The following is a 13,052-nucleotide window of genomic DNA, read 5'->3' on the forward strand; positions in this document are numbered from 1 at the left end:
AGAGAGAGAGGGTAATGACTGTGAGAGAGATGCAAGAGAGAGGGTAATGACTGTGTGAGAGATGCAGGAGAGAGAGAGGGTAATGACTGTGTGAGAGAGGGTAATGACTGTGAGAGAGATGCAGGAGAGAGAGGGTAATGACTGAGAGAGATGCAGGAGAGAGAGAGAGGGTAATGACTGTGTGAGAGATGCAGGAGAGAGAGAGGGTAATGACTGTGTGAGAGAGGGTAATGACTGTGATAGAGATGCAGGAGAGAGAGAGGGTAATGACTGTGTGAGAGATGCAGGAGAGAGAGAGGGTAATGACTGTGTGAGAGAGGGTAATGACTGTGTGAGAGATGCAGGAGAGAGAGAGGGTAATGACTGTGAGAGATACAGGAGAGAGAGAGAGAGAGGGTAATGACTGTGAGAGATGCAGGAGAGAGAGAGAAGGTAATGACTGTGAGAGATGCAGGAGAGAGAGGGTAATGACTGTGTGAGAGATACAGGAGAGAGAGAGAGGGTAATGACTGTGAGAGATGCAGGAGAGAGAGAGAAGGTAATGACTGTGAGAGATGCAGGAGAGAAAGGGGGTAATGACTGTGTGAGAGATGCAGGAGAGAGAGAGGGTAATGACTGTGTGAGAGATGCAGGAGAGAGAGAGGGTAATGACTGTGTGAGAGATGCAGGAGAGAGAGAGGGTAATGACTGTGTGAGAGATGCAGAAGAGAGAGAGAGGGGGTAATGACTGTGTGAGAGATGCAGGAGAGAGAGAGGGTAATGACTGTGTGAGAGAGGGTAATGACTGTGTGAGAGATGCAGGAGAGAGAGAGAGGGTAATGACTGTGAGAGATACAGGAGAGAGAGAGAGAGAGGGTAATGACTGTGATAGAGATGCAGGAGAGAGAGATGGTAATGACTGTGTGAGATGCAGGAGAGAGAGAGGGTAATGACTGTGTGAGAGAGGGTAATGACTGTGTGAGAGATGCAGGAGAGAGAGAGGGTAATGACTGTGAGAGATACAGGAGAGAGAGAGAGAGAGAGAGGGTAATGACTGTGTGAGAGATGCAGGAGAGAGAGAGAGAAGGTAATGACTGTGAGAGAGATGCAGGAGAGAGAGGGGGTAATGACTGTGTGAGAGATGCAGGAGAGAGAGAGAGAGGGTAATGACTGTGTGAGAGATGCAGGAGAGAGAGAGAGGGTAATGACTGTGTGAGGGATGCAGGAGAGAGAGAGAGGGTAATGACTGTGTGGGAGATGCAGAAGAGAGAGAGAGGGTAATGACTGTGTGAGAGATACAGGAGAGAGAGAGGGTAATGACTGTGTGAGAGATGCAGGAGAGAGAGAGGGTAATGACTGTGAGAGATGCAGGAGAGAGAGGGTAATGACTGTGTGAGAGATACAGGAGAGAGAGAGAGGGTAATGACTGTGAGAGATGCAGGAGAGAGAGAGAGAGAGGGTAATGACTGTGATAGAGATGCAGGAGAGAGAGATGGTAATGACTGTGTGAGAGATGCAGGAGAGAGAGAGGGTAATGACTGTGTGAGAGAGGGTAATGACTGTGTGAGAGATGCAGGAGAGAGAGAGGGTAATGACTGTGAGAGATACAGGAGAGAGAGAGAGAGAGAGAGGGTAATGACTGTGTGAGAGATGCAGGAGAGAGAGAGAGAAGGTAATGACTGTGAGAGAGATGCAGGAGAGAGAGGGGGTAATGACTGTGTGAGAGATGCAGGAGAGAGAGAGAGGGTAATGACTGTGTGAGAGATGCAGGAGAGAGAGAGAGGGTAATGACTGTGTGAGGGATGCAGGAGAGAGAGAGAGGGTAATGACTGTGTGGGAGATGCAGAAGAGAGAGAGAGGGTAATGACTGTGTGAGAGATACAGGAGAGAGAGAGGGTAATGACTGTGTGAGAGATGTAGAAGAGAGAGAGAGAAATGACTTTAAGAGAGATACAGAAGAGATAAATATGGTATTGACTGTGAGAGAGATGCAGAAGAAAGAGAAAGAAGGTAATGATTGTGAGAGATGCAGAAGAAAGAGAAAGAGGGTAATGACTGTATGAGAGATGCAGGAGAGAGAGAGAGGGTAATGACTGTGAGAGAGATGCAAGAGAGAGGGTAATGACTGTGTGAGAGATGCAGGAGAGAGAGAGGGTAATGACTGTGTGAGAGAGGGTAATGACTGTGAGAGAGATGCAGGAGAGAGAGGGTAATGACTGAGAGAGATGCAGGAGAGAGAGAGAGAGGGTAATGACTGTGTGAGAGATGCAGGAGAGAGAGAGGGTAATGACTGTGTGAGAGAGGGTAATGACTGTGATAGAGATGCAGGAGAGAGAGAGGGTAATGACTGTGTGAGAGATGCAGGAGAGAGAGAGGGTAATGACTGTGTGAGAGAGGGTAATGACTGTGTGAGAGATGCAGGAGAGAGAGAGGGTAATGACTGTGAGAGATACAGGAGAGAGAGAGAGAGAGGGTAATGACTGTGAGAGATGCAGGAGAGAGAGAGAAGGTAATGACTGTGAGAGATGCAGGAGAGAGAGGGTAATGACTGTGTGAGAGATACAGGAGAGAGAGAGAGGGTAATGACTGTGAGAGATGCAGGAGAGAGAGAGAAGGTAATGACTGTGAGAGATGCAGGAGAGAAAGGGGGTAATGACTGTGTGAGAGATGCAGGAGAGAGAGAGGGTAATGACTGTGTGAGAGATGCAGGAGAGAGAGAGGGTAATGACTGTGTGAGAGATGCAGGAGAGAGAGAGAGGGTAATGACTGTGTGAGAGATGCAGAAGAGAGAGAGAGGGGGTAATGACTGTGTGAGAGATGCAGGAGAGAGAGAGGGTAATGACTGTGTGAGAGAGGGTAATGACTGTGTGAGAGATGCAGGAGAGAGAGAGAGGGTAATGACTGTGAGAGATACAGGAGAGAGAGAGAGAGAGGGTAATGACTGTGATAGAGATGCAGGAGAGAGAGATGGTAATGACTGTGTGAGAGATGCAGGAGAGAGAGGGTAATGACTGTGTGAGAGAGGGTAATGACTGTGTGAGAGATGCAGGAGAGAGAGAGGGTAATGACTGTGAGAGATACAGGAGAGAGAGAGAGAGAGAGAGAGAGGGTAATGACTGTGTGAGAGATGCAGGAGAGAGAGAGAGAAGGTAATGACTGTGAGAGAGATGCAGGAGAGAGAGGGGGTAATGACTGTGTGAGAGATGCAGGAGAGAGAGAGAGGGTAATGACTGTGTGAGAGATGCAGGAGAGAGAGAGAGGGTAATGACTGTGTGAGGGATGCAGGAGAGAGAGAGAGGGTAATGACTGTGTGGGAGATGCAGAAGAGAGAGAGAGGGTAATGACTGTGTGAGAGATACAGGAGAGAGAGAGGGTAATGACTGTGTGAGAGATGCAGGAGAGAGAGAGGGTAATGACTGTGAGAGATGCAGGAGAGAGAGGGTAATGACTGTGTGAGAGATACAGGAGAGAGAGAGAGGGTAATGACTGTGAGAGATGCAGGAGAGAGAGAGAGAGAGGGTAATGACTGTGATAGAGATGCAGGAGAGAGAGATGGTAATGACTGTGTGAGAGATGCAGGAGAGAGAGGGTAATGACTGTGTGAGAGAGGGTAATGACTGTGTGAGAGATGCAGGAGAGAGAGAGGGTAATGACTGTGAGAGATACAGGAGAGAGAGAGAGAGAGAGAGAGAGGGTAATGACTGTGTGAGAGATGCAGGAGAGAGAGAGAAGGTAATGACTGTGAGAGATGCAGGAGAGAGAGGGTAATGACTGTGTGAGAGATACAGGAGAGAGAGAGAGGGTAATGACTGTGAGAGATGCAGGAGAGAGAGAGAAGGTAATGACTGTGAGAGATGCAGGAGAGAAAGGGGGTAATGACTGTGTGAGAGATGCAGGAGAGAGAGAGGATAATGACTGTGTGAGAGATGCAGGAGAGAGAGAGGGTAATGACTGTGTGAGAGATGCAGGAGAGAGAGAGAGGGTAATGACTGTGTGAGAGATGCAGAAGAGAGAGAGAGGGGGTAATGACTGTGTGAGAGATGCAGGAGAGAGAGAGGGTAATGACTGTGTGAGAGAGGGTAATGACTGTGTGAGAGATGCAGGAGAGAGAGAGAGGGTAATGACTGTGAGAGATACAGGAGAGAGAGAGAGAGAGGGTAATGACTGTGATAGAGATGCAGGAGAGAGAGATGGTAATGACTGTGTGAGAGATGCAGGAGAGAGAGGGTAATGACTGTGTGAGAGAGGGTAATGACTGTGTGAGAGATGCAGGAGAGAGAGAGGGTAATGACTGTGAGAGATACAGGAGAGAGAGAGAGAGAGAGAGAGAGGGTAATGACTGTGTGAGAGATGCAGGAGAGAGAGAGAGAAGGTAATGACTGTGAGAGAGATGCAGGAGAGAGAGGGGGTAATGACTGTGTGAGAGATGCAGGAGAGAGAGAGAGGGTAATGACTGTGTGAGAGATGCAGGAGAGAGAGAGGGTAATGACTGTGAGAGATGCAGGAGAGAGAGGGTAATGACTGTGTGAGAGATACAGGAGAGAGAGAGAGGGTAATGACTGTGAGAGATGCAGGAGAGAGAGAGAAGGTAATGACTGTGAGAGATGCAGGAGAGAGAGGGGGTAATGACTGTGTGAGAGATGCAGGAGAGATAGAGAGGGTAATGACTGTGTGGGAGATGCAGAAGAGAGAGAGAGGGTAATGACTGTGTGAGAGATACAGGAGAGAGAGAGAGAGAGGGTAATGACTGTGTGAGAGATGCAGGAGAGAGAGAGGGTAATGACTGAGAGATGCAGGAGAGAGAGGGTAATGACTGTGTGAGAGATACAGGAGAGAGAGAGAGGGTAATGACTGTGAGAGATGCAGGAGAGAGAGAGAAGGTAATGACTGTGAGAGATGCAGGAGAGAGAGGGGGTAATGACTGTGTGAGAGATGCAGGAGAGAGAGAGGGTAATGACTGAGAGATGCAGGAGAGAGAGAGAGGGTAATGACTGTGTGAGAGATGCAGGAGAGAGAGAGGGTAATGACTGTGTGAGAGATGCAGGAGAGAGAGAGAGGGTAATGACTGTGTGAGAGATGCAGGAGAGAGAGAGGGTAATGACTGTGTGAGAGATGCAGGAGAGAGAGAGGGGGTAATACCTGTGTGAGAGATGTCGTGTAGGGTAGGGTCGGGTAGGGTAGGGTGGTGTGGGGTAGGGTCGGGTCGTGTAGGGTAGGGTAGGGTCGTGTAGGGTAGCGTAGGCTCGGGTAGTGTAGGGTAGGGTCGTGTAGTGTAGGGTAGAGTAGTGTAGGGTCGGGTCGTGTAGGGTCGGGTTGTGTAGGGTAGGGTCGTGTAGTGTAGGGTAGTGTAGGTTAGGGTCGGGTAGTGTAGGGTAGCGTAGGGTAGGGTCGTGTAGGGTCGGGTCGTGTAGTGTAGGGTAGTGTAGGGTCGGGTGGGGTAGGGTCGTGTAGGGTAGGGTAGAGTCGTGTAGGGTAGGGTCGGGTAGTGTAGGGTAGGGTCGTGTAGGGTAGGGACGTGTAGTGTAGGGTAGTGTAGGGTCGGGTAGGACAGGGTAGGGTCGGGTAGTGTAGGGTAGGTTGGTGTGGGGTAGGGTAGGGTCGTGTAGTGTAGGGTCGGGTAGTGTAGTGTAGGGTAATGTAGGGTAGGGTAGGGTAGTGTGGGGTAGGGTAGGGTAGTGTGGGGTAGGGTAGGGTCGTGTAGGGTAGGGTAGGGTCGTGTAGCGTAGGGTCGGGTAGTGTAGTGTAGGGTAGGGTCGTGTAGGGTAGGGTACGGTAGGGTAGTGTAGGGTAGTGTAGGGTAGAGTAGAGTAGTGTAGAGTAGGGTAGTGTAGGGTAGTGTAGGGTAGCATAGTGTAGGGTAGGGTAGTGTAGGGTAGAATAGTGTAGTGTAGGGTAGTGTAGGGTAGTGTAGGGTAGGGTAGTGTAGGGTAGGATAGGATAGTGTAGGGTAGAGTAGTGTAGGGTAGTGTGGGGTAGTGTAGAGTAGTATAGTGTAGGCTAGGATATTGTAGGGTAGGATAGGGTTGGGTAGTGTAGTGTAGGGTGAGGGTAGGGTGAGGGTAGGGTAGGGTCGTGTAGGGTAGGGTAGGGTCGTGTAGGGTAGGGTAGGTTAGGGTCGTCTAGTGTAGGGTAGTGTGGTAGGGTCGGGTAGTGTAGGGTAGAGTAGTGTGGGGTAGGGTAGGGTCGTGTAGGGTAGGGTCGGGTAGTGTAGGGTAGTGTAGGGTCGGGTAGTTTAGGGTAGGGTAGTGTAGGGTCGGGTAGTGTAGGGTAGGGTAGGGTGGTGTGGGGTAGGGTAGGGTCGTGTAGGGTAGGGTCGTGTAGGGTAGTGTAGGGTAGTGTAGTGTAGAGTAGGGTAGAGTAGGGTAGGGTGGTGTGGGGTAGGGTAGGGTCGGGTAGTGTAGGGTAGGGTCGGGTAGTGTAGGGTCGGGTAGTGTAGGGTAGAGTAGTGTGGGGTAGGGTAGGGTCGTGTAGGGTAGGGTCGTGTAGGGTAGGGTCGGGTAGTGTAGGGTAGTGTAGGGTCGGGTAGTTTAGGGTAGGGTAGTGTGGGGTAGGGTCGGGTAGTGTAGGGTAGTGTAGAGTAGGGTCGGGTAGTGTAGGGTAGGGTGGTGTAGGGTAGGGTCGGGTAGTGTAGTGTAGAGTAGGGTAGTGTAGGGTAGGATAGTGTAGGGTAGAGTAGTGTAGGGTAGAATAGTGTAGTGTAGGGTAGGGTGGTGTAGGGTAGTGTAGGGTAGTGTAGGGTAGTGTAGTGTAGGGTAGGGTGGTGTGGGGTAGGGTAGGGTCGGGTAGTGTGGGGTAGGGTCGGGTAGTGTAGGGTCGGGTAGGGTAGGGTGGTGTGGGGTCGGGTAGTGTCGTGTAGGGTAGGGTAGGGTCGTGTAGGGTCGGGTAGTGTAGTGTAGGGTAGTGTAGGGTAGGGTAAGTTAGTGTAGGGTAGGGTAGTGTGGGGTAGGGTAGGGTCGTGTAGGGTAGGGTAGGGTCGTGTAGTGTAGGGTAGGGTAGGGTCGTGTAGGGTAGGGTCGTGTAGTGTAGGGTCGGGTAGTGTAGGGTAGGGTCGTGTAGGGTAGGGACGTGTAGTGTAGGGTAGTGTAGGGTCGGGTAGGACAGGGTAGGGTCGGGTAGTGTAGGGTAGGTTGGTGTGGGGTAGGGTAGGGTCGTGTAGTGTAGGGTCGGGTAGTGTAGTGTAGGGTAATGTAGGGTAGGGTCGGGTAGTGTAGGGTAGGGTAGTGTGGGGTAGGGTAGGGTAGGGTAGGGTCGTGTAGCGTAGGGTCGGGTAGTGTAGTGTAGGGTAGGGTCGTGTAGGGTAGGGTACGGTAGGGTAGTGTAGGGTAGTGTAGGGTAGAGTAGAGTAGTGTAGAGTAGGGTAGTGTAGGGTAGTGTAGGGTAGCATTGTGTAGGGTAGGGTAGTGTAGGGTAGAATAGTGTAGTGTAGGGTAGTGTAGGGTAGTGTAGGGTAGGGTAAGGTAGTGTAGGGTAGTGTAGGGTAGGATAGGATAGTGTAGGGTAGAGTAGTGTAGGGTAGGGTAGTGTGGGGTAGTGTAGAGTAGTATAGTGTAGGCTAGGATATTGTAGGGTAGGATAGGGTTGGGTAGTGTAGTGTAGGGTGAGGGTAGGGTGAGGGTAGGGTAGGGTCGTGTAGGGTAGGGTAGGTTAGGGTCGTCTAGTGTAGGGTAGTGTGGTAGGGTCGGGTAGTGTAGGGTAGAGTAGTGTGGGGTAGGGTAGGGTCGTGTAGGGTAGGGTCGTGTAGTGTAGGGTAGGGTCGGGTAGTGTAGGGTAGTGTAGGGTCGGGTAGTTTAGGGTAGGGTAGTGTAGGGTCGGGTAGGGTGGTGTGGGGTAGGGTAGGGTCGTGTAGGGTAGGGTCGTGTAGGGTAGTGTAGGGTAGTGTAGTGTAGAGTAGGGTAGTGTAGGGTAGGATAATGTAGGGTAGAGTAGGGTAGTGTAGGGTAGGATAGTGTAGGGTAGAGTAGGGTAGGGTGGTGTGGGGTAGGGTAGGGTCGAGTAGTGTAGGGTAGGGTCGGGTAGTGTAGGGTCGGGTAGTGTAGGGTAGAGTAGTGTGGGGTAGGGTAGGGTCGTGTAGGGTAGGGTCGTGTAGGGTAGGGTCGGGTAGTGTAGGGTAGTGTAGGGTCGGGTAGTTTAGGGTAGGGTAGTGTGGGGTAGGGTCGGGTAGTGTAGGGTAGTGTAGAGTAGGGTCGGGTAGTGTAGGGTAGGGTTGTGTAGGGTAGGGTCGGGTAGTGTAGGGTAGGATAGTGTAGGGTAGAGTAGTGTAGGGTAGAATAGTGTAGTGTAGGGTAGGGTAGTGTAGGGTAGTGTAGGGTAGTGTAGTGTAGGGTAGGGTGGTGTGGGGTAGGGTAGGGTCGGGTAGTGTGGGGTAGGGTCGGGTAGTGTAGGGTCGGGTAGGGTAGGGTGGTGTGGGGTCGGGTAGGGTCGTGTAGGGTAGGGTAGGGTCGTGTAGGGTCGGGTAGTGTAGTGTAGGGTAGTGTAGGGTAGGGTCAGTTAGTGTAGGGTAGGGTAGTGTGGGGTAGGGTAGGGTCGTGTAGGGTAGGGTCGTGTAGTGTAGGGTAGGGTAGGGTCGTGTAGGGTAGGGTCGTGTAGTGTAGGGTCGGGTAGTGTAGGGTAGGGTAGTGTGGGGTAGGGTAGGGTCATGTAGGGTAGGGTTGGGTCGTGTAGTGTAGGGTCGGGTAGTGTAGTGTAGGGTAGGGTCGTGTAGAGTAGGGTAGTGTAGGGTGGGTGGGGTCGTGTAGGGTAGGGTCGTGTAGGGTAGTGTAGGGTCGTGTAGGGTAGCGTAGGGTAGTGTAGTGTAGGAAAGAGTAGGGTAGGGCAGGGTAGCGTAGGGTAGGGTGGTGTAGGAGATATCAGTGGGCATGTTGTTCTTATCTGAATTAGGCCAACAAAATGATACCTATTGAGGAACGGCTTCTATGAAGGCCTCTCGTACAAGACAGTACACCGTAAAATAGAAAGTGCCATTTTCCTGAAGAATTGTGTGCTTGCGTCAGCTGTCCAGTAGTCTGTCATTCAGAGGTCAACAAACTGACATCATAAAGCAAACATTCCCAGAAGTTATTTTCCCACCATGATAGTAGAACTAGAATAGCAATGCTAGTATATATTCAAATAACAGTGTAATCTGATCCCAGGGCCGGGATTCAATCCGTATTTAAAGGGGATTTCTGATTGAGTGGGGCATTTGCAGTGTTTACTGTGAACGTTAAGTTTGATTCTAGATCAGGGTCCTGTTTCCAAAGCTCTCTACTACAGACCCTGGTTCGATTCCAGGCTGTATCACAACCGGCCGTGATTGGGAGTCCCATAGGGTGGCGCGCATTTGGCCCAGCGTCGTCTGGGTTTGGTTGGTGTAGGCCGTCATTGTAAATAATAATTTGTTCTGAACTGACTTCCCTAGTTAAATAAAGGATAAATAAAACAGTTATTACTCCCTTCTCATTTCCAAAGTTCTCCTAAACAAGCTGCCAACATACCTCACTTCTTTGTTGAAGTATAAAAATATGAGGTACCTGAGGTACCAAACCCCTTCACAGGGTTGGTTAACTCTTCAGGTACCTCTGAGGTACCAAACCCCTTCACAGGGTTGGTTAACTCTCTAGGTACCTCTGAGGTATCAAACCCCTTCACAGGGTTGGTTAACTCTCTAGGTACCTCTGAGGTACCAAACCCCTTCACAGGGTAGGTTAACTCTTCAGGTACCTCTGAGGTACCAAACCCCTTCACAGGGTTGGTTAACTCTTCAGGTACCTCTGAGGTACCAAACCCCTTCACAGGGTTGGTTAACTCTTCAGGTACCTCTGAGGTACCAAACCCCTTCACAGGGTTGGTTAACTCTCTAGGTACCTCTGAGGTATCAAACCCCTTCACAGGGTTGGTTAACTCTCTAGGTACCTCTGAGGTACCAAACCCCTTCACAGGGTTGGTTAACTCTCTAGGTACCTCTGAGGTACCAAACCCCTTCACAGGGTTGGTTAACTCTCTAGGTACCTCTGAGGTACCAAACCCCTTCAAAGGGTTGGTTAACTCTCTAGGTACCTCTGAGAGAGATGCAGAAGAGATAGAGAGAGGAAGAGGGTAATGACTGTGAGAGAGATGTAGAAGAGAGAGAGAGAAATGACTTTAAGAGAGATACAGAAGAGATAAATATGGTATTGACTGTGAGAGAGATGCAGAAGAAAGAGAAAGAAGGTAATGACTGTGAGAGATGCAGAAGAAAGAGAAAGAGGGTAATGACTGTGTGAGAGATGCAGGAGAGAGAGCGGGGGTAATGACTGTGTGAGAGAGGGTAATGACTGTGAGAGAGATGCAGGAGAGAGAGGGTAATGACAGAGAGATGCAGGAGAGAGAGCGAGGGTAATGACTGTGTGAGAGATGCAGGAGAGAGAGAGGGTAATGACTGTGAGAGATGCAGGAGAGAGAGCGGGGATAATGACTGTGTGAGAGAGGGGGTAATGACTGTGATAGAGATGCAGGAGAGAGAGAGGGTAATGACTGTGTGAGAGATGCAGGAGAGAGAGGGTAATGACTGTGTGAGAGAGGGTAATGACTGTGAGAGAGATGCAGGAGAGAGAGAGAGGGTAATGACTGTGTGAGAGATGCAGGAGAGAGAGAGGGTAATGACTGTGAGAGATACAGGAGAGAGAGAGAGAGAGAAGGTAATGACTGTGAGAGAGATGCAGGAGAGAGAGGGGGTAATGACTGTGTGGGAGATGCAGAAGAGAGAGAGAGGGTAATGACTGTGAGAGATACAGGAGAGAGAGAGAGAGAGGGTAATGACTGTGTGAGAGATGCAGGAGAGAGAGAGGGTAATGACTGTGAGAGAGGCAGGAGAGAGAGGGTAATGACTGTGTGAGAGATACAGGAGAGAGAGAGAGGGTAATGACTGTGAGAGATGCAGGAGAGAGAGAGAAGGTAATGACTGTGAGAGATGCAGGAGAGAGAGGGGGTAATGACTGTGTGAGAGATGCAGGAGAGAGAGAGGGTAATGACTGTGTGAGAGATGCAGGAGAGAGAGAGAGGGTAATGACTGTGTGAGAGATGCAGGAGAGAGAGAGAGAGAGAGAGGGTAATGACTGTGTGAGAGATGCAGGAGAGAGAGAGAGGGTAATGACTGTGTGGGAGATGCAGAAGAGAGAGAGAGGGTAATGACTGTGTGAGAGATGCAGGAGAGAGAGAGAAGGTAATGACTGTGAGAGAGATGCAGGAGAGAGAGGGGGTAATGACTGTGTGAGAGATGCAGGAGAGAGAGAGAGGGTAATGACTGTGTGAGAGATGCAGGAGAGAGAGAGGGTAATGACTGTGAGAGATGCAGGAGAGAGAGGGTAATGACTGTGAGAGATACAGGAGAGAGAGAGAGAGGGTAATGACTGTGAGAGATGCAGGAGAGAGAGAGAAGGTAATGACTGTGAGAGATGCAGGAGAGAGAGGGGGTAATGACTGTGTGAGAGATGCAGGAGAGAGAGAGGGTAATGACTGTGTGAGAGATGCAGGAGAGAGAGAGAGGGTAATGACTGTGTGAGAGATGCAGGAGAGAGAGAGAGAGGGTAATGACTGTGTGAGAGATGCAGGAGAGAGAGAGAGAGGGTAATGACTGTGTGAGAGATGCAGAAGAGAGAGAGAGGGTAATGACTGTGTGAGAGATGCAGGACAGAGAGAGAGGGTAATGACTGTGTGAGAGATGCAGGAGAGAGAGAGAGGGTAATGACTGTGTGAGAGATGCAGGAGAGAGAGAGAGAGAGAGAGAGAGGGTAATGACTGTGTGAGAGATGCAGAAGAGATAGAAAGGTTGAATAAAGGTAGTGAGAGGGAGAACAGACATTGGATGAAAAAGTAATACATAGAGGAATAGAGAGGGAGGGAGGAGAGTGGATGGAGGGAGGAGAAGGAGAGTGATTGGAGAGGGAAGAGAGGGAGATTGGATGGCGAGGGAGGAGAGGGAGAGTGGATGGAGCGGGAGAGTGGATGGAGCGGGAGAGTGGATGGAGAGGGAGAGTGGATGGAGAGGGAGAGTGGATGGAGCGGGAGGAGAGGGAGAGTGGATGGAGAGGGAGGGTGGATGGAGAGGGAGAGTGGCTTGTGTACTGAGGAAGAAAAAAAAGAGCATGAGAGTGAGTAGGAGAAAGGGAGTGAACGAAAGCAAGCGAGCGAGAGAGGGAGGGAGGGTGGGAAAGGGGGAAAGATGAGCTCATTGCAGTCTCTGGGCTGGTGACTGAAGGGGGGAGGAGAGGATGGAGGGAGAGGAGGAGGAGAGGAGGCAGAGGTTTAGCTACTTCTGTCTGAGAATCGATAGCTATCGTCTGCATACTGGAATGGCATCTCCAGCACACAATACTGCAGACAGGGCTAGCATCTCTAACTAAATACAAATTGGAATTAACATTTCTACTTTAGCATCTTAAGCTAACTGAATATGATTTTCAAAATTAGCCGTTAGCATTTCCAATATAAATCAATAGAGGACTTAGTCAATGACATCATCGGTCTCTCTATGCTACCGTGCTAGCTTACACATTTTGTAGGGAGACGGCACAGACACTCCTTCCTCTCTCCCTCTCTCTCTTTCTCTCTCTCTCCCTCTCTCTGACTCGCTCCCTCTGCTTCACACATGCTCCATCCCTCTCTCATCCCCACCCACACCCAAGGATTCTCCCTCTCTCTCTCTCTCTCTCTCTGTCGATATCTGTCTTTTTAGGAGAAGGGATGCTTGTTTCATTCCTCTGTTTGAAAGGACTCTTTTTGATGCTGTAGACTTGAAAGCGTTTGTGTGCTGGTTACTTTGCCCTACCTGTGGAGGATCCCGGTAGTCAGCCAGCCTCTGGAGCGTGTGTAGCCCCCAGCCGCAGCCACCATGCTGGGCTTGGATGTGTGTGAGTTTGGGGGTCAGGTTCTGGAGCTTCTCTGGCTAACCATGTGTTACCAAGGTAACAACACTGCCTTTTATGCTGTTTTACCTGTGTGTGTGTGTGTGTGTGTGTGTGTGTGTGAGCTGTGTCAGATGCCTGATCAGCTGTATTGATTAGTGTTATTGTAGTGTGTGTGTGTGTGTGTGTGTGTATATATATATACAGTGGGGA

General features: G+C 50.4%; 1 protein-coding gene across 2 annotated transcripts in view; it reads left to right on the forward strand.

Moving 5' to 3' along the window:
• LOC106606251 (rho GDP-dissociation inhibitor 2) overlaps positions 1–13,052 on the forward strand; it is an 89,981-nt gene that overhangs the window by 12,787 nt on the left and 64,142 nt on the right. Inside the window, exon 1 of one of the 2 annotated variants that reach the window (XM_045719692.2) lies at positions 12,541–12,899. The exons of the other annotated variant lie outside the window; for it this stretch is intronic. Coding sequence (XP_045575648.1) covers positions 12,827–12,899 — 73 coding nt within the window. The 5' untranslated portion in view covers positions 12,541–12,826. Of the gene's footprint in view, positions 1–12,540; positions 12,900–13,052 lie in introns of those variants that run through there. 2 annotated transcript variants of the gene reach the window in all.

The sequence above is a fragment of the Salmo salar genome, chromosome 06, assembly GCF_965601325.2.
Source record: "Salmo salar chromosome 06, fSalSal1, whole genome shotgun sequence".
NCBI lineage: Eukaryota > Metazoa > Chordata > Actinopteri > Salmoniformes > Salmonidae > Salmo > Salmo salar.